Raw genomic sequence first — 22,534 nt, forward strand, 5'->3', positions numbered from 1 at the left:
ACCAGTAGATTATTTGTACAGATTTACAGCACGGTGAATAATCTTTGTCGGCCTCACACGGGGCACCAATTATGTTGGGGATATGCGAGGAGCACAAATTATAATAATTGGATTTATAGCTCCTGATTGGAGATACCAATTATGTTTATAATTTAGATTCACAAATCTTGGTTATTAGCTTAAATATATATAACTATATGACAAATGTCTATAGTTTGGCAAGTGAAACACTTACTATTATTGATTTAATAATTATTAATTGAATTAATAATTACTTAATTTACGGGGCACCACCCTGTTTCCAGGGACCAATAACCGATTTGGAATAGCCAATACAGTCTCATTTGTATTTAAGTTAGTTGAAGGGTGAACTCCGTACCATAGCCGACTCAATTCACTAGTGCTGCAAAACCATGTACAAATAATCACAAACAACGACCAATTAAATTATGAACGCTTTATTAAACAGTTAATATTAACTCTAGTGTCAACACTATCTTGAATAACTCAGCAAATCACAACTTAATCTTATGATGTGTTCGTCTGGCGTTCTGTATGTGTATGCGCGTTACCTAAGATAAGAGGTGTGTGTGTGTGTGTGTGTGTGTGTGAGAGAGAGAGAGAGAGAAAGAGAAAGGAGGAGGGAGAGCGCCCCCCTTTAGGGGCGTGGTGAGGTGGCACAGCTGCGCGCGTGTGCCGGCGAGCCCTTTGAATGGAGCGCGCGTGTCTGGCGCTCACAGGGAAAGAAGCGTGTAAAGGAGTGTGAAGTGGGACTAGCGTGGATAAGGCTTGTGGTCACACTAACACGTGGGGCTATATTCTGCGATATAGTCACGTGATCGCGGAAGCGTGCAGTGGTTGAACCGTGCGCTTGGCGTGGTCATAGCAGAAACAGAGCACTACACAGTAACACACTAAAGCACTTAAGCTAGTAAAATCACAGATTACAACACTTCAATGTGCACCTCTTAGATTCACGTAGATCTGTAACAGCGTTACAGTCACGTGATCGCGGAAATACACAGTGACCAGATCGCGTGTTCAGGAAAAGAAAACACAACAACAAAACAATTACTGATCCCCTAAGAGTTCTACTCTGCTCAGACTTAAGAATGCCTCTGCCTTACTGCTCAATCCTGGTGAGACGATCCGGCGTTGCGAGCGTGCGTGCTTGCGCTGTTGCGGTCCGGTCCGGTCCAGGTGTGCGTCGCGGTGATCGCGTCGCGATCAGCTGATGCGGCGGCGAGTGAGGCGGTTACGCTGGCGGTTTCCTGCCGTGTGGCTGGAAGTAGATGGGTGATCAGGCCCGTTCTCTGTGACGACGTTTCCGTTGGTTCAGCTGCTGGCTGCGGTGGAGGCTTCAGGCGTGCTGGTGCAGAGGGAGCTCCAGGTGGGGCAGCGAGAGGGTCGAAGAGAACAAGGGGAAACGGGACAGGGTCGGAAAGAACAAGGGACGAGTCTTCGGTCACGGCGACTTTTATAACCGTGTTTTTGGTCACGCCCGTCCTATTGTTTGGTCCAATCAGGATGGCTGACGTCCAAGTTTCTCCTCCGTTTGTCGCTTGTGTCAGCGGGAGTTGGATGTCAGCGGGGGAGCCAGGTATGGGTCCCCAGCCTGGCGCCTGGTTTTGGCGCTGAGATTTGAAATCTCTTTGTTCTCACTCACTACTATCAGGATGAGGACTTTACATGCAGGCCGCAGTATTTCCTTTGTCTGAGCATGTGGGACCTTAATAATAATTCTGTTAATAACAGATTATACATATGAGGTCCCCCAACATTGCACAGATTAAAATAAGTAAAGAAGGTGAGTATCTGTTCTCCCCATTGATATGTAACTCATTGATAACTGTGGGTCACTGTCCACTGAGGGTCACTTACACGCACACTCTTCCCCCTCAGGGTGCAGCTCACAAAACAACACAGAACACATTATAAACACACACAAACACTTCCCTAATTCAATTGCACCAAACCTATAACACTAATCAACTCCTATCTTTAACTCTAATGTTAGGAACAAAGGAACTGTTATTTTTCGCATGAGCCTCAGCTGCTTAAGGTGAGTCTATGCCTCTGGACTGCTACAATATGTTAGATAAAGTGTACAAATGCATTACATCGACTACAAGTTTAACACTTGGTTAGTAAGAATACAGTTCTGACATTAAATAATCACAACCACAAATCCTATAAGAAGAAATAGTTTTGTTTTACACCTGACATATCACAATTTTACACAGATAAAAAATACAATTAATGTGCTGATTATAGATGGGTTTATGTACAAAAATGAGGCCAACTGTCTATTTCCCGCTGCTGAGGTTCAAACCTTGATTTTGGAGGTTTATTAAAACAAAGATTTAGTTAATTGACTTTTTACTTTCTTTTTAAACTTTACTTGGACAAATGATAATACATAATTACCATATATAATATAAGAATAAGAAAACCTTTAATAGTCCCGCAGTGGGGAAATTACCTCTCACAACAGCAGTATTATGGAATATTCTACGCAACATTTTGAAGAAAATATACCAACATAACAATTTTATCAACAATTACAACTAATGACACACAGATAAATAATTTGTTGGGTCTCAGTTTTTCTGACTGATCCAAAAGTGTGTCCTTTTGGACGTCCTGATGATCTGCAGCAGTAGTAGTTTGTGTTTAGAGCCACAGAAATAACTTGGATCAGAGAAAAGATCAGTGACTGATGTGATATGAATGAAAACATGTGTTTGCAGAGTCCAGAACCAGAGACAAAGAGCAGAACCTCCAGGACCCAGCTGTCTGTCTATGAAGAGTGAATGGTCCAGACATGAGCCTATTAACTTCAGTGATGAACCTGGAGCCACAGACACAAAGTAAGAGACAGTTTCTACTGTGAACTGACCTGAGGAGGAAGACAAAATGTTGTGTTCATAAATTTCTATTGATGATGCAGAGACTGGTTCAGACTAAGAAAGACAGACTTTTTTTGTAAATCACTTAACTTTACACGTGCTTAAAACTACCAAACATTTAATCATATATAGGATTTTAACCCTCTTTTTAGCAAAAAACAAAGGCATTTTTTTCGATAAACTAAATGGTAGACTGATTAGATTTTGTTGTTTAATCATTCTTAAAGATCCATGCACGCGCTTTTTTCATGCTCCACATTGCTAAAGAATTGGACCTTGATGTCTCAGTAAGGTGTCTGTAACTTTTCATGACAAAAAGCGCTGTAGATCGCCCACACGGCCTGTCTGAAAATGTGTTTTAAGCTCTCTTCCACAACGCTCTATTTTCGGAAGCTAAACTGATCGCCACACCCCTTTGAGGAAGCGCATAGCCGTGATCCGCCGCGGGAGTCAAACGTCACGGTCACTGAATCCTCGTCCTCGTAGTGGAGTTCAACCATACGTTTGATCCAAAATCTGACTCTGAAGTCGAATGGGAGGCTGTTAAAGTGGTTACACTTCGACTGGCGCAAGGTACGTCTAACTGGCAGATTCACGTTTAATTTAATTTAATTTATATAATACGCAACTTCATTAGCTCCTAACGCTAATACTAATGGTTGCAAATTAGCAGCCTGAAATAATACAACAGAATATTCATAACACGACTACAGCTTGTTTGGGAGCATAGCTTGATAAATATAAATATAAACTCATTTTTACATGTTTTTTTATTTCTCGTTCTTCTGCTGTATGAAATTTTTTTTTTCTATAATGGGATCTTCAGCTGCAGCTTATATTTTGCCGTATTTGTCTGTAATTAAGTGCCAATGTAGGAACAGTGACTGCCTACAGAGGCATGGTGTTACAGCAACTATGCTGTCAAGATATTGCATGTGTTTATTACTTTTATTAATAAATTAAAATTTCGATAAATCTTACCTCAAGACGCCAAACCTACTGTCATGTATGGTTGATGATCCAGGACTGGAGCCAGTATGATTGAATGTGTATTCATTACAGAACACATTTAATATACAGTATATCAGACAATTACACATGCATGGAATAAATCATTATCTCAGAAATGCATAAAAAACTTATAAAACTCATAATAGAACATTTTACTATTTACAGATTAATCATAATGTACCTGGGAACTCTGGTTTACAAACATAGTTTTGTTTCTAAATATATTTTGGCCTAATATTTTTTAATTGCTTTTAGTAAGGTGAATGATATATCAAGTGCTAATATATAACTAATAGAAATGTAATTATTGTTTTTTTCAGTACTATGTCTGTGTGTATCTCAAGTTGTTGTAGGTATCTAGCCTAGAAGTCTTGTCAGCTGGTGCTGGGGACTTCTAGGGCGAAGAGTCTAAGTCATCCCACCTTCCCTGGTCTGGATCAGGGCAGTGTTTCCTGAGGGACAAGGCACCTATGTTGAGCTTAGACCACCTGTGAAATACCTAAATTATTGGGTTTTTTTGGCAATACCTCAATAAAAGCTGAAATATTATAAAACATTTGTCTATTTTCCCTCATTAGGTATATACATACAAAAATAGTTCAGTGAAACAGCAATAGTCAAAGCCAACTTTATTTTTAACCAATTCATCAGCACTATAATGCTGGATAAGTTACCGTAACAGTTCAATTTGCAGACCACAAAATGAACGGGTAGGATTCATAGTTATGTTGAAAGCATAGTTTCTGGAGTGGAACAGGTATAGTCATGGGCAGTTGGCTGGGGAGATGTGAGGATGTTTTTTGTCTTCACATGTTGGAAGACACCGGAAGCAGTGCAGCTGCTGTACAGATGGAGGATGCAGCTGTTTTCCTTGACACCACTCTAGAAGGTATAGAGAATAGATAAGCAGATTAATGAAATGGACAGTATTTCCTATGTATCTCACAACCTTTACAGATCTAAACAATAAATAGAGGTAGTTAGATCAGTTTTAATGTTGTTTGGAGCAAACCTGTTTTCAACTTATTTTATAGTGCTGGTTTGTTAAATCTTAGCATGACATTAATGACCTCCTTTCTGTCAGGTTGCTCAAATTCTGCTCAGAGGGCCGGTGGGACAGGGATGTTTACAAGGTCCTCCATAGAACAAGCTGAGTCCAGCAGGACTTTATTGAAGATGGTCTCCATCACATTTTCCACATAATCTGCAACATAACACTAGAGTTACAAATTACCCGTCAACAGACTAAAATATCAAAATAGGTTGACCAACTGCATACAGAGTAAATACATAGACAATAATATAGATCAGATTATGAATACCACAACTACTGAAATATGAAATCTCTGTCAAATAAAACTGCATATTGGCCAACAAGCAGGCCAAATACTGCTGTTAAATGTACATACCTTTGCTCCTGAGGTGAGCACTCTTCTACTCTTCTACAAGGTAGCCGCGTGTCAGTTTGAGAAGCAACCTCCTCGCGTTTTGGTAGCTGGCATGCGTCAGCCTGTATAAAAACATATCACGTTTACAGCTAAAGTGGCCATTATGAAGTTTAAAAAGTAAAATAGATTGGAAAGAGATTTTGTTTTTATTTATCAGGTGCATTTTTGTGTATATTAGATAAGCAACAACACACATGTTAGACTTAGATAGAACCTGCCATAACCCAAATTCATGGGTCTACTCGGGCTACAATATACACATGACAGGCTCGGTAGTAGTTAGAAACACAGCTGACTCTAGCCGCTAACACTAGCCGCTAGCAGCTGTAATGTGAGCTGAGTGAATGACCTCAGTACCATATATTACACGATTTGAACCGGACAAATGCTGGAGAGGCTTGGACTCATCCAAATTGCGTGTCAACACTGCAACACTGCCTCTCTCTGTTGCTGTAGCTGTTAGATTCAACGGTTCTAGCAATTAGCATTCCTTACACAGGAGGGAAGCTACATTATAAACAGAGAAACTTCTAGAGTACATACATCAAATAAGTATCAAGCATGTACTTACGTTTGGGGAAGCAGCAAGTGGGTGCTTCTTCAACCTGAGTGACTTCTTCTTTTTGTCTTTTAAATGGCGGGTGGCAACCAACTGAAAGGTGCATTAGCGCCACCTCCTATGGTGGACTGTGCAGTGAGTGACTTCTTCTTTTGTCTGTGACTGGAGTGACTGAAACGAAATGTTTCAGGTACATTTAGGGGTCCAGGTTTGTCTGGGATTGGTCAGCGCGAATGCAGACGTATCCAGTCCGCCAAATTTGAAACGATGGTTCTTGAACCGAATTGGATAAACTCTCAAAAATGTGTAGGGGGCGTACTTCTAACACACCAGGAGTGTCTTAATGTGACCCAGAGAGTCAAATAAACGTACCAGAATGTCCAAAAAGTGAATTTTGCATGTGCATGGACCTTTAACCTTCACATTGATTTGAATGATAGAATAATCGTATTGTTTGTTGTGTTATGGTATGCTAAGTCACAGACTGTCACAAATCGGCTCAGATGAATGTGACAAAGAGGGAGGACACACATAGATTCAAGGGTTCAATGTAATATTTAATTAAAGGTAATCAATTAACCAAGATGTGCAGGTGGGTAGATCAGTGTGTATGCAGTGCTTGGATGGCAGTGAAGTATAAATGAGTGCCTGGGAGGCAGCAACAGGCACATGGTGTGTGCAGCAGGTGAGATAGGAGGAGAGAGAGAGCGAGGATAGGACTGCAGGGCCTTTACAGTTTTTCTCAGTTGCTTTAGTACAATTCTCAGATCAGAATGAAATTCTCAAAACCATTTGTTCAATCTTCACATCGTGATGTCACTTGTGCACGTCATATATGCAGTTTCTCACTTCTTTGAACAAGTTGCAAATGCTTTGGTACATCCATTCAAATGATTATGTACAATTCCCTGCTCTTTGCTACATTATCAATTGTTTATGTCATGTTGATCAAAATTTATTATATAGTTCACTATCGAATAGTCTTACTCCTCAAAACATCTAGTCAGTAGTTTATCGTATAAGTCATTAAATGCAAAATGGTTGACCAAGTTTTCATAATGTGACAAACATATTTCTATACATCTCTATTATATGTTTTATTATTTGTTTGTTATATGTTTTTTGTTCTGTCCTGAATTGGTAAATTGCTCTCAGGTGACTTGACTTTCTCTAACAAAGGTGCATCTTAATAACCATGAACAGGCAAGTATATATATGGATGCAGCACAACACAATGTTCTATCTTTGACAATGGTGTGCTTACTCATATTTCCATAATTGGTCCATACAACACAGAGCATCTTATCACCTTTCTAGAACCTCTCTACATAGATATCATCACTGAAGAAGTAATTTGACTGTCTTGTTCGTAGACAATGACTTAAGGACTTGACATTCTGATGGCACTGACATGTTCAGTCACATAAAAACTTAGACTTGAGAGATGAACTAAAGATTTTGAGCAAGTTACAGGCTTTTGCAAGATCCAAAGTGTTTTGCTGTTTGTACAAATTATTTTGAGAAATGCACACACATATTTGCAAACTTCAATGCTGATCAGAGAATTGTACTAAAGCGACTGAGAAAAACTTTAATACAGCTCCACCTCCAGCACAGGTGTGCTGCATTGATGCCAACACAGCTCCACCCCTTTGTTCCTGCAAAACGAAACACACCCAAACCCAACAAAAAACGATATACAGGCGGAGGCTGTCACACAGACACATCATTGATTAGGTGCTGATGTGGCTGTTACATCATGTAGGTGTTTATCTATCAGGTCCCATCAGAGACAGGGATCTGCTGGACCTGAACCTGGACACAGCTGTGTGTCCTTCAAGAGTGACTGGTCAAAGGATGGTTTTAATTTCAAAGACCAACCTGTATCAGAGTCACAGTGAGTTGTTGTTGCTTTGAATCATTCTAAACAATCTGATGTAAACTTTCTGATAAACATTTGTGTTGTTTCCATTTCTTGATCTGGTTGATTTGTATTTGAACTGATGTGAAGGAGAAGCTTTCTTCACTTTGATCATTGATCAAATCTCCATCCAGCAGTAGCTAAAGCTCTGATCCTGTAGAGGGTCTCTGTTTGTCCCCAGTGTTGGCACCAGAGCCGAGCCGATGTCCAACAATAAATGAATGTAGGAAGTAGTTAAATGTTTTTAGTTCAACATATTCCCACTGGGAGCTGCCCAGTACAACCAGTCTGATCCCAGCAGACTCCTGGTCCCAACACTTCAGCCTTGTTCAGTGAGGGAGGCAGAGATATATGTTGTTCAGAGCTGAGATTGAAGCAACTAACTGACAGTAAACCTTCACCACTACAGGGAGTTTCTGACTCACTGCTCACATTTAACATCACTTCATGGACCTTTACCTTGTGTGTGTCTCTGTGTGGACTCATTCTTCATGGTTCCTCCACAGAGTGGACCAGCAGAGCTCAGAGGTTCCCAGTGCTCAGTCTGTCCAGCAGCACCAAACACACCTAAACTCCATATTTATGGTCTGTACATATACAACTACTACTGTTCATCTGTTGTGTTCAATTTCCATGCTGCACTTTTTAGACCAGTGGATTGTCAGTGTGTCCAACATGGATCTGATGTTTGGCTCCATGGTTTTAGTTGGATCAGGTCATTCATTTAGTTTCTGTTCCAGCTGTTGGAGGACAACATTGTCATGTTTGTGAAGAAGGAGGTGAAGAAGATCCAGAGGGTTCTGAGTCCAGATTACCCAGAATGCTTAGAGAGTCAGAGGGAGGATGAGGAGGAGTTGGATGGTGAGGATGAAGAGCAGAGGAGGAGCAGCAGAGACGCGTTTCTGAAGATCACAGTGAACTTCCTGAGGAGGATGAAGCAGGAGGAGCTGGCTGACTGTCTGCAGAGTAAGAGGATTTATCTCTGCATTTAACATCACAATTGTCAGACTAGGGCAGGTGTCGGACCCACATGCACGGCACAGAAGCACGATTATGGTTAAGCACCGGTTTATTAGATAAGGCAGGGTCAGGCGGTCCAGGTCATACACAAAAGCGTTCAGTGAAGTAGTACACACGGGAGCAGGCAATCTCTAATCCAATGTCCAGGCAGGGTTCGTTACACAAGCAGGCTCGGCAAAAGTACAGGCAGGGATAAGACAAACTCACGGTCAGATAATCAGTCACGGTTCTCTCACAGGTAGCGGTACACACGAGGTTCAGGCAAGAAGCAAAGGTCAAGGCGATCAGGGTCAAACACGAGTAGCTAAACATGAGATGCTGGAAAGAGTACGGAAACTAACAATCTGGCAACTGGAGTCTGTGAGAGGTGGAGGCTATATACAGGTACTGATTACTGATTGGTAACAGGTGTGGATACTGGGAACCGGAGAGTGACGACTGAGTGAACAGGAAGTTAACAAAATAAAACAGGATGTGACAGATGGCGTGAAACATGACAACAATCACACATTTACTGATGTGATGGAGGTTAAGTTGGTTAAACGTGGACCAGGATTTAATGATCAAATACAGCAAAGTTCTTCTCTTCACTAGTTCTAGTGTTTCAGGCTGTTTCATTATGTTCATTAACACTAAGACTTGAATCAATGAACCAAACATTTGTTGACTCCTGAGACTGTTGTCTTCTTTTGTGTTTTGTTGGACCCAGATTTGATGGTTCCAGTACCAGAGCCACGGCCCATCACATATTACCAGCAGATGCTTCAATCAAACCTCCAAGACCAGTTTGTGTGTGTGAAACCAGGCTGGTCAGAAGACGACCAACGTCTGGATGACATCTACACAGACCTGTACATCACAGCTGGGCCGGATTCACACATCAACACACAGCATGAGGTCCAACAGCTTGAGACGACACAGCAGAAGCAAAGATCAGCAGAGGAGCCAGTGAAGCCCAGTGACCTGTTCAAACATCCCCCTGGTAAATACAGACGCATCAGAACAGTGTTGACCAATGGAATCGCTGGGATTGGAAAAACAGTCCTTGTGAACAAGTTTGTGTTGGACTGGACCCAACAAAGGTCTAATCAAGACGTGCATCTGATTTTCCCTTTCACCTTCCGTCGTCTGAATCCACTGAAGGGACAGAAGTTTAGTTTGTCAGAGCTCATTCATGAATGTATCCCAGAAACTGAGTCCATCAGCCTGGAGGCTCTGAATTACATCTTTACACATCTACAGTCATCAGGAAACAGCAACTATGACAAGAGCAGCTTCAAACTGCTCTTTGTGTTTGATGGACTGGACGAGAGTCGCCTCCAACTGGACTGCAGCACCAGTAAGAAGGAGACGGGTCAACGTGACGTCACAGAGTCCACCTCAGTGGATGAGCTGTTGACAAACCTCATCAGAGGAAAACTACTACGCTCTGCTCGCATTTGGATCACCACACGGCCTGCAGCAGCCAATCAGATTCATGGAGACTTTGTTGAGGTGGTGACGGAGGTCAGAGGGTTCACTGACCCACAGAAGGAGGAGTACTTCAGGAAGAGATTCACAGATGAGGAGCAGAGCAACAGAATCATGTCCCACATCAAGACGGCACAAAGCCTCCACATCATGTGCCACATCCCAGTCTTCTGCTGGATCACTGCTACGGTTCTGGAGGATCTGCTGGAAACCAGAGAGGGAGGAGAGCTGCCCAAGACCCTGACGGAGATGTACGCAGAGTTCCTGAGGTTTCAGATGGATCGAACTAAAGACAAATACGGACCAGAACAGAGCAGAAACTACATCAAGTCATTAGCTAAACTGGCTTTTAAGCAGCTGCTAAAGGGAAACTTGATCTTCTATGAGGAAGATCTGAAAGAGAGCGGCATCGATGTCAGAGGAGCCTCAGTGTGTTCAGGAGTGTTCACAGAGATCTTTAAACAAGAGCGAGGGAGGAAAGCCAAGAACAAGATGTTCAGCTTTGTTCATCTGAGCGTTCAGGAGTTTCTGGCTGCTGTTCACATGATGCTCTGTTACACCAACGGGAAGATGGAGAAACTAGACAACTTCCTGAAATACTCCAAACACAAAGAATCTAAACTTAAAAAAATAAAACAGTTGTTTGTTCATCCTTCAACTCACTCATCTCTGGATGTTGTCCTGAGTAGAACCATGGAGAAATCCCTCCTCAGTCCAAGTGGCCACCTGGACCTGTTTGTTCGCTTCCTTCATGGCCTCTGTCTGGAGTCCAACCACAGAATCTTAGGAGGTTTGCTGGGTCACACAGAGATCAGTCCAGAAACCATCCAGACAATCATCAACAACCTGAAGGAGATGAACAGTGATAGAATCTCTCCAGACAGAAGCATCAACATCTTCCACTGTCTGATGGAGATGAACGACCACTCAGTCCATCAGCAGATCCAAGAGTTCCTGAAGTCAGAGAACAGATCAGAGAAGGAACTCTCTGAGATCCAGTGCTCAGCTCTGGCCTACATGCTGCAGATGTCAGAGGAGGTTCTGGATGAGTTGGACCTGAACCAGTACAACACATCAGAGGAGGGACGATGGAGACTGATCCCAGCTGTGAGGAACTGCAGAAAGGCTCGGTGAGTCCAACATTAATGTGATCATTAATATTGTACAGCAACATGAAGCTGAAGCCTCAGTGTTAAAGAGAAACACTTCACACACAGAATCTAAAAGTTCAGAGTGAAAACATCAATTACTGGTTCATAGAAAACGTCTTTGTTGAGGATCAGATCAAACCAGTTGTAAAGTTAGTGAACATCAGGATCTTCTGTTTTTCTTTGTTGGATTGACTTAAAGCTTCATCGAGCAGAGAAACTTTAGCTCTGAAGAGTTTCTGCGAAAAGCTTTTGACAGTTGACATGTGATCAAAGCTGCAGGTCGTTTCTTTCAGTGGATGAAGCGTCTGCAACAAGTTTCTATGATCTGTCTTTGGTTCTTCTGGTTCTGTCCAGACACACATTGGTTCTAATCTCTGGGATCTGGTGGAACCAACAGAGCTTCACACTTTGTGATGGATGAGACCAACTGAGCTACAGCTGCTTCAGCATCAACATTCATTAAGTCATTTTACATTTATAGACTTTATATTTTCTGTCATCACAGACTTTCTGGCTGTGGACTCACAGAGACTCACTGTGAAGTTGTGGCCTCAGCTCTGAAGTCCAACCCGTCACATCTGACACATCTGGACCTGAGTAACAACGACCTGCAGGACTCAGTGGAGGTTCTGTGTGCTGGACTGAAGAGTCCTCACTGTCGACTGGAGACTCTGAGGTCAGTGTTTTTCCTGGTTCATGTTTTTCAGCTCGTCACTTCAAACGTCTCCACTTAAAACTGAAAAATAGACTCATATGTGTCAGAAACCTGCATGAATGGAATCTATAAAGTCTATGAAGCACATGAACAGAAGTTTGTGACGTCTTTTTCTTTAAATGTGACACAGCAGCAGAGACTCAGAGCAAATCATGTCTCCACATGTTTGAAGGATCTTTAGTGGCGTGTGCTTCGTCTCCATCAACAGGCGACACTTCAACCTGTGTGTGATGCTTCCTGTCAGACAATGATGTCACTTTGTAGAGACACAAGCAGGAAACAGGAGCATGAATATGAGGCTGCAGACATGTTGCTACAGAAGGTTCTAGGTTCCATGTAGAACCAGAGGAGAGAACATCCATCTGACTGGGATCAGTTCTAAAGATGATTCACTTCATCAATAATGGTCAGTTTGGAGTTTGATCCAAACATTAGTCTGAACATTTTCCATCAGACGACACAGAATAGTTCAGATTTAGACAGAAGACGATGAATGAAAGGAACCAGATGAAGTCTTTGATCCAACAAATCTGGTTTTCTACTAGTTTCAGCAGCAGCTTGTGAATCAGTGCTGACAACACAAGCAACAACAAGTCACTCATTTTACACTAAACATCAGTGATCAGGACAAATCTGACACACAGAACTAAATAGTTATGTGAAGCTCATTAATGCTCATCAATCACCACAGACAGTGAATGATGTTTGATTGGAGGAGGAGCAGAGAAGATGAAATGAATTCTAGCAGCATCACAGAACCACCTGCAGCAGGAAGCACAGCTGTTCCAGAGGAGTGGAGAAGGTCAAAGGTCACTGACAGCTTGGATCCTATGGAGACACTTTGGTCCACACTAAAGCATGTGTGGAGTCAGTGTCTCTGTCCTCTGCTGGTGACGAAGCCTGAAGTTCACTGGTGTTTATCAGAGTTTAGACAGGAACATTTTTATTCAGGATCATGTTGTTGGTTCTGTCTCCATCAATACGACATGGATCAAACCAATGAATCACAATAAAGATACAAAGATGTTGTTAATAAAATCATGACAACACCATGAGACACTGAATGGTTTCATTTCCATTTTAACCCACATCTTCATGTTTCAGACTGAGTGTGTGTGACCTGTCAGAGAGAAGCTGTGAAGCTCTGTCCTCAGTTCTCAGCTCTCAGTCCTCTAGTCTGAGAGAACTGGACCTGAGTAACAACAACCTGCAGGATTCAGGAGTGAAGCTACTGTGTGCTGGACTGAAGAGTCCTCACTGTCGACTGGAGACTCTCAGGTCAGGATTCATGAAGCTAAAGATCATCTGAGAAATATGCACAACACTCACACTCTCATTGTCTGTAAAGTCCTTTAATGAGCTCAAACTACAGAACCAAGTTATTAAACAGGCAGGAAGTCTAAACTGTGGAGGATCAAATAACTCTTCACATTTCTGTGTAAACTTCTTAATCACATATATTAAATGAGATGTGAAGTGATTTCAACTCCTCCATCTTTGTTTTACTGGTTGTTCACCAGCTGTGTCAGTGTGTGACAGATGATCAGATCACATTTCAAGTAGGGACCTATTAAACAGTTCTTAGTGTTTCTCTCCACTGTAGATGATCAAATGTGCCTCTAATCCAAACTGTAGTATGTAAGTGCAATGACATGTATAGCCGGCTGTCATCGCTCCACAGCTGGTTGTCTAGGTGGTGTCCTGCAAACGGTGTGGGCTTTGTGGCTAATTGGAGCACTTTTTGGGGAAAACCTGGGCTGATTAGAAGAGACGGCGTCCATCCCACGTTGAACGGAGCCTCTCTGCTTTCTAGTAACATGGCCATGTTGCTTAGTCTCCCCACTCCGTGACAACTCAGAGTGGAGCCCAGGACGCAGAGTCGCAGTCTCTCACGCCTCTCTGCATGTTCTCTACAGCCGCCAGCCACTCTTAGTCTTAGTTATCGCATAGAGACTGTCTGCTCCCCGACCACCTAAACTATACAAGTCACAAACAAATCAAAGAGGAGTGACTTACTAGAAATTAATAAACATCAAAACAGTTCCTCTTACAGAACAAAGTAACAGTAAGTTAATAAAATGTGTTTTATTAAATTATTAAATTATTCTGTTCTGTCTCACTGAAACCTGGCTGCAGCAGGATGAATATGTTACTTTAAATGAGTCGACTCCAAAGAGTCACATTAACCATCATGTTCCAAGAAGTACAGATAGAGGCGGAGGAGTAGCAGCAATTTATAACTCAGATTTATTAATTACTCCTAAATCTAAAATAGTAGTTATAATTATAGTAGTTATAACTCATTTGAGAGCCTCACTCTAAACCTTTCTCACCCAGACTCTAAAACTCAGAAGCCAGTTGTGTTTTGTATTGTTTACCGTCCTCCTGCTCCATATTCGGAGTTCTTAACTGAATTCTCTGAATTCTTATCTGACTTAGTTCTTAGCACAGATAAAGTCATTGTAGTGGGAGACTTTAACATTCATGTAGATGTTGACAGTAACTGTCTCAGCACTGCTTTTGACTCCTTAATAGAGACCGTTGGTTTTACTCAGCAGGTAAATTAACCCACTCATTGTTTTAACCACACCCTCGATCTTGTCCTGACATATGGGGTTGAAATTGATAATTTAATAATTATTTCCCAAATGCCTCCGTTATCTGACCATTTCTTATTATGAATTTAGCATAGTTGACCTTACAGCTGTCGTGTATTTCTATTCTCTTCAACCACGACAGAGATTTCACAAGAACTCAACTTTGAAGTTTAAATTAATAGCATACAAATTTATTATACATGACAAATTAAAACAATCATATAATGATTACAAAAGAGTAATAAGAAGAGAGGCAGAGACCGAATTCACCTGCTTGTTCCTCTGCAGAGAGAACCGAGAGGTCGGAAAAGGTCCGCTGTGTGCTACCAGCGGACCCTCTGCGCAGCGCTCTGAAAACCCCAGCCTGTGAAGGCCTGCTTTTAACCACCACCTAAATTCTTTCCACATGTCCAAATAAGGACGTGTAGATGTTTTTCTCGGCTACTTGGAAAGTCCTGGCGCCGGGCCGTGTTATCTGTCCAGCTCCAGCTGCATCTGGCCCACCATCAACCTCCCAGTTCCTTTCCCAGGTCGGCGTGACATTTTGAATATTTCCTTAGGAACAGCTCGGATAAACATTGTTAACAACAACAGATTCTGCGAACACGGATTCTGCGAACCCAGTTTACGCAAACTCTTTCACCCCACCCCACACAAACCCATCTACTCTCTGTACTTCTCTCATAAGCAATGATCAATTTTACTGCTAAAAGTAAATGTAAATGTCTGTTTCCTGGAGTCTATCCCAGATGCTCCCCAGACAACGACCCTGCGAAACTGCAAGGGTTGAGGAACAGTCACTGCATCTTAACCTAACCCGAACAGATTGTTCACTACCTATATAATAATATATGATATGATACATAAATATACTACACAGCAGCTAGAAAAAATTGTTACTATAGTAGATGCTTATGTGACAACGCTGTTGCCAGATTCAAGCAGATGATTCCATCATCTTTTGCCTCATTATCTTGTAGCTGCACAGAGGAGAACAGTCACCTTAATCCTTATGAACAGGTTGACTGTCTTGTAGATGATGCTGCAGCTTCTCTACGTACAGTACAATGTTAGACACAGTGGCTCCTCTGAAGAAAAAGGCAGTAAATCAGAGGAGGTTAGCATCATGGTATAACTCAGATCTGCAGCCTAAAGCAAAGGACTAGACAACTAGAACGGCAGTGGCGTTCCAACAAAACTGCAAACTGGAAGGACAATCTAATAATATATAAAAAAGCACCTTGTGCTGCTAGAAAAACATATTATTCCTCCCTAATTGAGGAAAACAAAAACAACCCCAGGTTTCTTTTCAGCACTGTAGCCAGGCTGACAAAGAGTCATAGCTGTGTTGAGTCTACTATCCCCTTAAATCTCAGCAGCAATGACTTTATGAACTACTTTACTAATAAAATTATCACCATTAGAGAAGACATTCAGCAGCAACTTCCTCCAAATGACAGAAAGCACTGTCTAGATCCATCAACTTTAAATTTACCTAGACAGCTTCTTCCCCATAACTCATATGGAGTTAAGCTCAATAATCAACTCTTCCAAGTCGTCAACTTGTCTTTTAGACCCAATCCCAACCAGATTACTCAAAGAAGTTCTACCTTTTAATCAGATCATCCATAATAAATCAAATCAACCGATCTTTACATTTAGGCTATGTACCACAGGCTTTTAAGGTAGCTGTGATCCGACCTTTATTGAAAAAAACTTACTCTGAACCCTGGAAAACTTGTCCGGATCCTGGGCTGGCTCTGCCAGCCATTATGGTTTTACCCTGGACAACACCCTCTCCCTCACCATGCCCACTACCTCTCTTTCCCTCTGGCAATCAGCCCAACTTGCCACACCTGTGCTTCCCCTCTGCCTCACTTGAGAGATTCCTGCAGCCCAGCGCTCGGTGCTGGATCATTATCACCTCATCGCCCCATGCTGGTAATGTCAGGTTGGTTACTGCTTTGAACTGTTGATGGGCTCGGTTGCCGGTCGGTCACGCGTAGCTTGGCATTTAAGAAGTGCAAAGGCATCCAACTGGTGTTTCACGTTTTGCAGTAGCCTTCGTTGTTCATGCCATGCTTTAGTCTTGTCGTTCAGGCCATGCGTTAGTCTTTTTGATATAACATTTGCATTTGATATAGACAATCATAACATTTTATTACAGAGATTAGAACATAGAATTGAAATTAAAGGTACAGCCTTGGGCTAGTTTAAGTCCTATTTATTCATGTTCAAGTTAATGCGTCACGGTTTACACAATGTTCCTGTTTTATGTTGAAAGTACTTCCGTTTCTGGTCATATCATGTTAGTTTCCGCTTAACTTCCGGTCCTCAGTTCACACACCTGTTTGCTATCTGTAATCACTCACCTGCATTTAAGCACCCATAGTCACCTGTACCAGTTGGCAGATCGTTGCGTGTACTCACCACTATCCAGCGTTACCTTACCGTGCTTGCATCCGACCTCAAGCCTGTTCCTGACCATCGTTTCCTGAGTTCTGCCTGATCCTTGTCTGTAATCGTAGCCCTGTTTGCCTGGTAACGATCTCGCTTGTTTTCGACCTGATTCTGTCTTGCACCCAGTCTGTACCGTAGCAGAGTCTGCCTGTGAACAAACCCTGCTTGTTTTTTGACTTTTTTCCTGCCTGCACCCAGTCTGTATTGTCACCGAGCCTTACCGTGTATGACCCTGCCTGAACTGACCTTGCCTGAGTAAGAATAAAGACAGTTTTATTTTACCCAACCCTGTCTGGAGCTGTGCATGTGGGTCCGCCACCTTAAACGCACTTGACAATGTGCATGTTATATATATATATATATATATATATATATATATATATATATATATATATATATATATATATATATATATATATAAACTGATTTGTTACTTTTAGGCTGGACTACTGTAACTCCTTACTCATAAAATGTCCTAACAGCTCCCTAAAAAGCCTACAGCTTATTCAAAATCTAAGTCAAAATTTCTTAGGACTTAGAAATTTCAAAATTTCTAAGTCCTGTCAGAGCCAGAGCTCTGACAGGACTTAGAAAGTCCTTAGAAAGAGAGATCACATTTCTCCTACATTAGCTTCTCTGCACTGGCTGCCTGTAAAATGTAGGATAAAATTTAATTCTCCTACTCGCCTACAAAGCACTTAATGATTAAGCTCCTTATCTTAAAGACCTTATAGTTCCTTATGCTTCAAGCGGAACACTTCGTTCTCAGAGCGCTGGGCTACTTGTGGTTCCTAGAGTCTTTAAATGTAGAACGGGAGGCAGAGCTTTTAGCTACCAAACTCCTCGCCTCTGGAACCCGCTACTTCTTCAGGTTTGAGAAGCTGACACACTCTCGACCTTTGTGGATTGTTAGTCACAGGACCCATCTCTTATTTAGGTTGCAATAGACAGACTGCTGGGGGAATTTATACACTAAGTTCCTATGTTTCCTTCTACCTCTTCTGTCCAACATCCTCCCATCATTGTTCTATGTTCAACTAACTAATGTTCTAAACTAAACCTATGTTCAACTGTCTCTTTCTCTCCAGTAGTTGTGCTTCTCTCCCGCTCTCTCTCTCTCTCTCTCCCCCACTCTGTCCTCACCCACAGGTATCATTGGACTCAGAGCCTTGTGTCTGTGATGGGCAGCTGCGAATCCAACCATCCTGCCTGTGCTCTGTTGTTGCTGTGCTTTTCTCTCTCTATTCCCTCACCCCAACTGGTCGAGGCAGATGGTCCCCCACATCCAGCCTGGTTCTGCTGGAGGGTTCTTCTTCGTTAGAGAGGGAGTTTTTCCCTCTCCACTGTTGCTATCAAATTGAAGGGCTTGCTGTATGTGGGATCTGTTGGGTTTAGTTGGGAGGTTTTAAACCTTACTTTGTAAAGTGCCTTGAAATAACTTTGTTGTGATTTGGCGCTATATAAATAAATAAATTGAAAAGAAAATCAAAATCCAGCTGGGGAGATCGGGACATACAGCAGAGGTTTAATGCAAAGATTACACAATCCTCAAGTTGCTTCTGCCTTGTGAGTTGATCTCTGTCATGGACAATAAAAATGTAGAGATAACACAAAGAAACACACACACCGGCACAGAGCTAAAAAGCAACACAGGCCAAGAAAGTTTTGAGCAGTAAAGCAGCTGAGTGTGATGAGGTCATAAAGATGGGAGTCGATAGCGCAGGGAGAGGGGAAGTGTGAGGAGAAGCAGCATCCAAGGCGGATTAGAGATAAGAGAGTCCACACGCTTGCTGTATGTGGGATCTGTTGGGTTTAGTTGTGTAAGGTCTTAACCCTTACTTTGTAAAGTGCCTTGAGATAACTTTGTTGTGATTTTGCGATTTGTAAATGAAATTGAATTGAAAAAGTGTGCTTTAACATTGTGTGTTCAGGCTGTCAGGCTGTCTGCTCTCAGAGGAAGCTTGTGTCTCTCTGGCCTCAGCTCTGAGCTCCAACCCCTCCCATCTGAGAGAGCTGGACCTGAGCTACAATCATCCAGGAGACTCAGGAGTGGAGCTGCTGTCTGCTGGAGTCAAGGATCCACACTGGAGACTGGACACTCTCAGGTATGGACACAACTACACACAGTGTCTGATGGAGGAGCAAGTGGGGATGTGGAGCTGTATGAACTTAGAACCCAACCTTGGAGTGTGTGATAATAAACACATTCAGGCTTTGCTTCCTGTGGTGTCACATTAGTTTGGTTGTGACAGAGTGAGACTGAAAGCAGGTGTCTGACACCAAAAGTGATGAAGTTAAAGCTTTTCTCCACGTCACCTCCTGCTCCATAGATTCCAAAATAAGGATCCAACTCTTTAGTGTTACAAGCAGGGGTCAAACTGGACCTGAACAGTATTCTGCTGGAAGGGAGGACACAAATGCACGACCCACAGACAGGACTAACAATAAATGATTTAATAAATAAAACATACAGAGGACAATGCCAACTCAAGACGCTGCGTATGCAGGATAGGCCAGAAATAAACAATGCAAACTAACACATAACTCACAGGTTAACTGAAGATTACTGCAGAGCAGGAAACTAAATGACCATCCTAAAAACACAAAACATACAAACAACAGTACGTAACACAATCAGTAAACAAACACACAAACCTGGATGGCGCACGAGAGCATGATGACACGGTAACACGTATAGACAACAAGTGATAGGGATAACGAACCAACAAAGACTGTACCCAAACCAGAAACTTAAATACTTACTAAAACAGGTGACTCTTATTAACCTAATAACAGGACGTGACAGGAAATGAACCAGACATGAGGGTCTTAATGCCACGGAAGCTGACTCGCAACACTTAGTTGTTACTGAATGTCCATCCCTACATACAAGGCTCCATCTGAACACAATCCTACAACAATGTGTGAGATCCATGTAATGTCCATGTCTGCATGTCTCTGACCCCCTCCTCCTTTCAGGGTGGAGCCTGGTGGAGTCCGATGGTTGAGACCAGGTCTGAGCAAGTGTAAGTGTGTTTGTACTGAGATCAGCAACATTCAACCATCTTCAAACTGTCATGAGTCGTCATCAAACTGATGATAGATCAATAACTGCAGCTGGATTGTGTCTTGTTCTCTCCATCAGATTTCTGTCAACTCATCATCGACACAAACACAGTGAATGAGAACCTACAACTGTCTGACAACAACAGGAAGGTGACACGTGTGGAGGAGGATCAGTCATATCCTTATCATCCAGACAGATTTGACCACTTTCCTCAGCTGCTGTGTAGTAATGGTCTGACTGGTTGCTGTTACTGGGAGGTTGAGTGGAGAGGAGAGGTTGCTATATCAGTGAGTTACAGAGGAATCAGAAGGAAAGGAATTAGTGATGACTGTTTGTTTGGATACAATGATCAGTCCTGGAGTCTGAACTGTTCTAATGTTGGTTACTCTGTCTGCCACAATAACATAGAAACCTTCATCTCCTCCTCTGTGTCTCACAGAGTATCAGTGTATGTGGACTGTCCTGCTGGTTCTCTGTCCTTCTACAAAGTCTCCTTTGATAAACTGATCCACCTTCACACCTTCAACACCACATTCACTGAACCTCTTTATCCTGGGTTTTGGATCTCACCGGGTTCCTCAGTGTCTTTGTGTGATTTGTCAAGTTTGATCCTGTCAGAGAAACGTTGTCCCTGTTGAACATAGTTCAGTCTGTTCATGTCTGTCTCGTTTTCAGATAAATGTATTAAACCAGTTTCTTTCTGAACCAGTACCAGATGATTCCTTGTGAACTTCTTCCTCCTTCGTTTACAGTTGATAAATAGTTGTGTTGCTCACATTTCTTCATCTTTATTGACTGTTAACACACTTATCATTGATCAAACCTCCATCCAGCCAGTAGCTGAAGTTGATTCCAGATTGTGTGCTATAATAAAATAAACATGTATGTAACCTTTAACTGTCTGTTTTAGTCAATTAAATTTTAGTTTTATTCAAAATTCTAGTTAGTTTTACTTCTCAGTTTCATAAGGCCTCATTTCCACCTCTCTGGAAACGCAGGGGGGACACGGCCCCCCCTGGAGTCCCTTCAGGACTGTTGTTTGATCCAGGAACCAGCAGTGCCCAGGATTCGATCATGAGGTCTGCACGCCTTGCGACTTACGCTCATCGTCTTACCCAGTACACCACTGAGGAACCCTTCACAATTGGAGATGCTTCTGGCGCACTTATAAGCCTACACTTTGAGAGCCGCATCCAAAAGTTTCTAGAATCATGCAAGATTTGAACCCTCAACCTAACTTCACAAGAACAACCTCTTAACCTCTGTGCCACTGCTCTGTTCAGGTTGTGACATGTTCAATGTTGTATTTATAGTTTATTTGGACAAAAAGAACTTGAAAGCATCTACAGGTATGGAGGACTTGAACCAACAACCTGTCTTTACAGCAGCAGCATCTTATCTCTTGGAATACTATGGTTAAGGTTGTATTTACCGTTTACTTCACAACAAGACCTTAAAAACATCTAGCATTATTTTGGGATTCAGGCCTTCAATAATAAACCTTGTCTCTATTCTTTTTGATCTGATGTCTTTTACTCTACTAATGAGTCATGACAGTCAGTTTTAAGTTGCAGTCGCATTTGTCAAATAATACTATTACATGAGTGTGGTGGAAATTTTCCATAAAGAAGCAGATGAGAGAGTTGTCCTTTTGTGCGATATATTGAAATAATCAAGAGAATAAAAATAATGGGGAAAGCAAATAAAAAGCATGGATGTTGATCGTGCACATCAACAAACCTGGGGAGATCAGTGCACACACCACGAAGGTGTGATGCAAAGAGCCCACGATCCTCAAGTTGCTTCTGCCTTTTAGCTTCTCTGTCCGACTAGGGTGGAATGTCTTTCTAACCCAATCAAATTACATGCACCATCTCCTCCCTGTCGCAGTGTGTGTGAAGATATTTACATTCTCACACCTGCATTGCTGACGTCCAACTATCTGTGAGAAAGGAGCACCAAGTCTCAACAGACAGAGACACAACTCCCTGACCTTGGGTTTGGGAGCTAGAGTTGAGATTCTATCAGGCAGAGACAACCATTGAACAATGTAGGTCAAATGTCAAATGCATACAGTAAGACAAAACATAAGATATTAATTGCAGAACATAAGTCATAAATCATATAATAACTGCATAGAAGTAAGGAAGAGACAATTTTTCCCATAACACTCCCCCTTTTGATTACACATTAATCAAACCATAAA

The 22,534-nt window shown here is 42.1% G+C and overlaps 1 protein-coding gene across 30 annotated transcripts in view; it reads left to right on the top strand.

Moving 5' to 3' along the window:
* LOC114846564 (NACHT, LRR and PYD domains-containing protein 12-like) overlaps nucleotides 1-22,534 on the top strand; it is a 137,614-nt gene that overhangs the window by 32,489 nt on the left and 82,591 nt on the right. For 16 of the 30 annotated variants that reach the window (XM_055504097.1, XM_055504110.1, XM_055504098.1 and 13 more), the window contains 7 exons: nucleotides 2,751-2,870; nucleotides 7,708-7,824; nucleotides 8,355-8,433; nucleotides 8,589-8,814; nucleotides 9,578-11,468; nucleotides 11,995-12,165; nucleotides 13,309-13,482. In XM_055504097.1, coding sequence (XP_055360072.1) covers nucleotides 2,751-2,870; nucleotides 7,708-7,824; nucleotides 8,355-8,433; nucleotides 8,589-8,814; nucleotides 9,578-11,468; nucleotides 11,995-12,165; nucleotides 13,309-13,482 — 2,778 coding nt within the window. Of the gene's footprint in view, nucleotides 1-2,750; nucleotides 2,871-3,302; nucleotides 3,483-4,264; nucleotides 4,810-7,707; nucleotides 7,825-8,354; nucleotides 8,434-8,588; nucleotides 8,815-9,577; nucleotides 11,469-11,994; nucleotides 12,166-13,308; nucleotides 13,483-19,192; nucleotides 19,367-20,240; nucleotides 20,288-20,406; nucleotides 21,004-22,534 lie in introns of those variants that run through there. The other 14 variants (XM_055504100.1, XM_055504113.1, XM_055504114.1 and 11 more) reach the window with 12 other exon arrangements.

This window comes from Betta splendens, chromosome 19 (genome assembly GCF_900634795.4).
Source record: "Betta splendens chromosome 19, fBetSpl5.4, whole genome shotgun sequence".
In the NCBI taxonomy this organism is placed as follows: domain Eukaryota; kingdom Metazoa; phylum Chordata; class Actinopteri; order Anabantiformes; family Osphronemidae; genus Betta; species Betta splendens.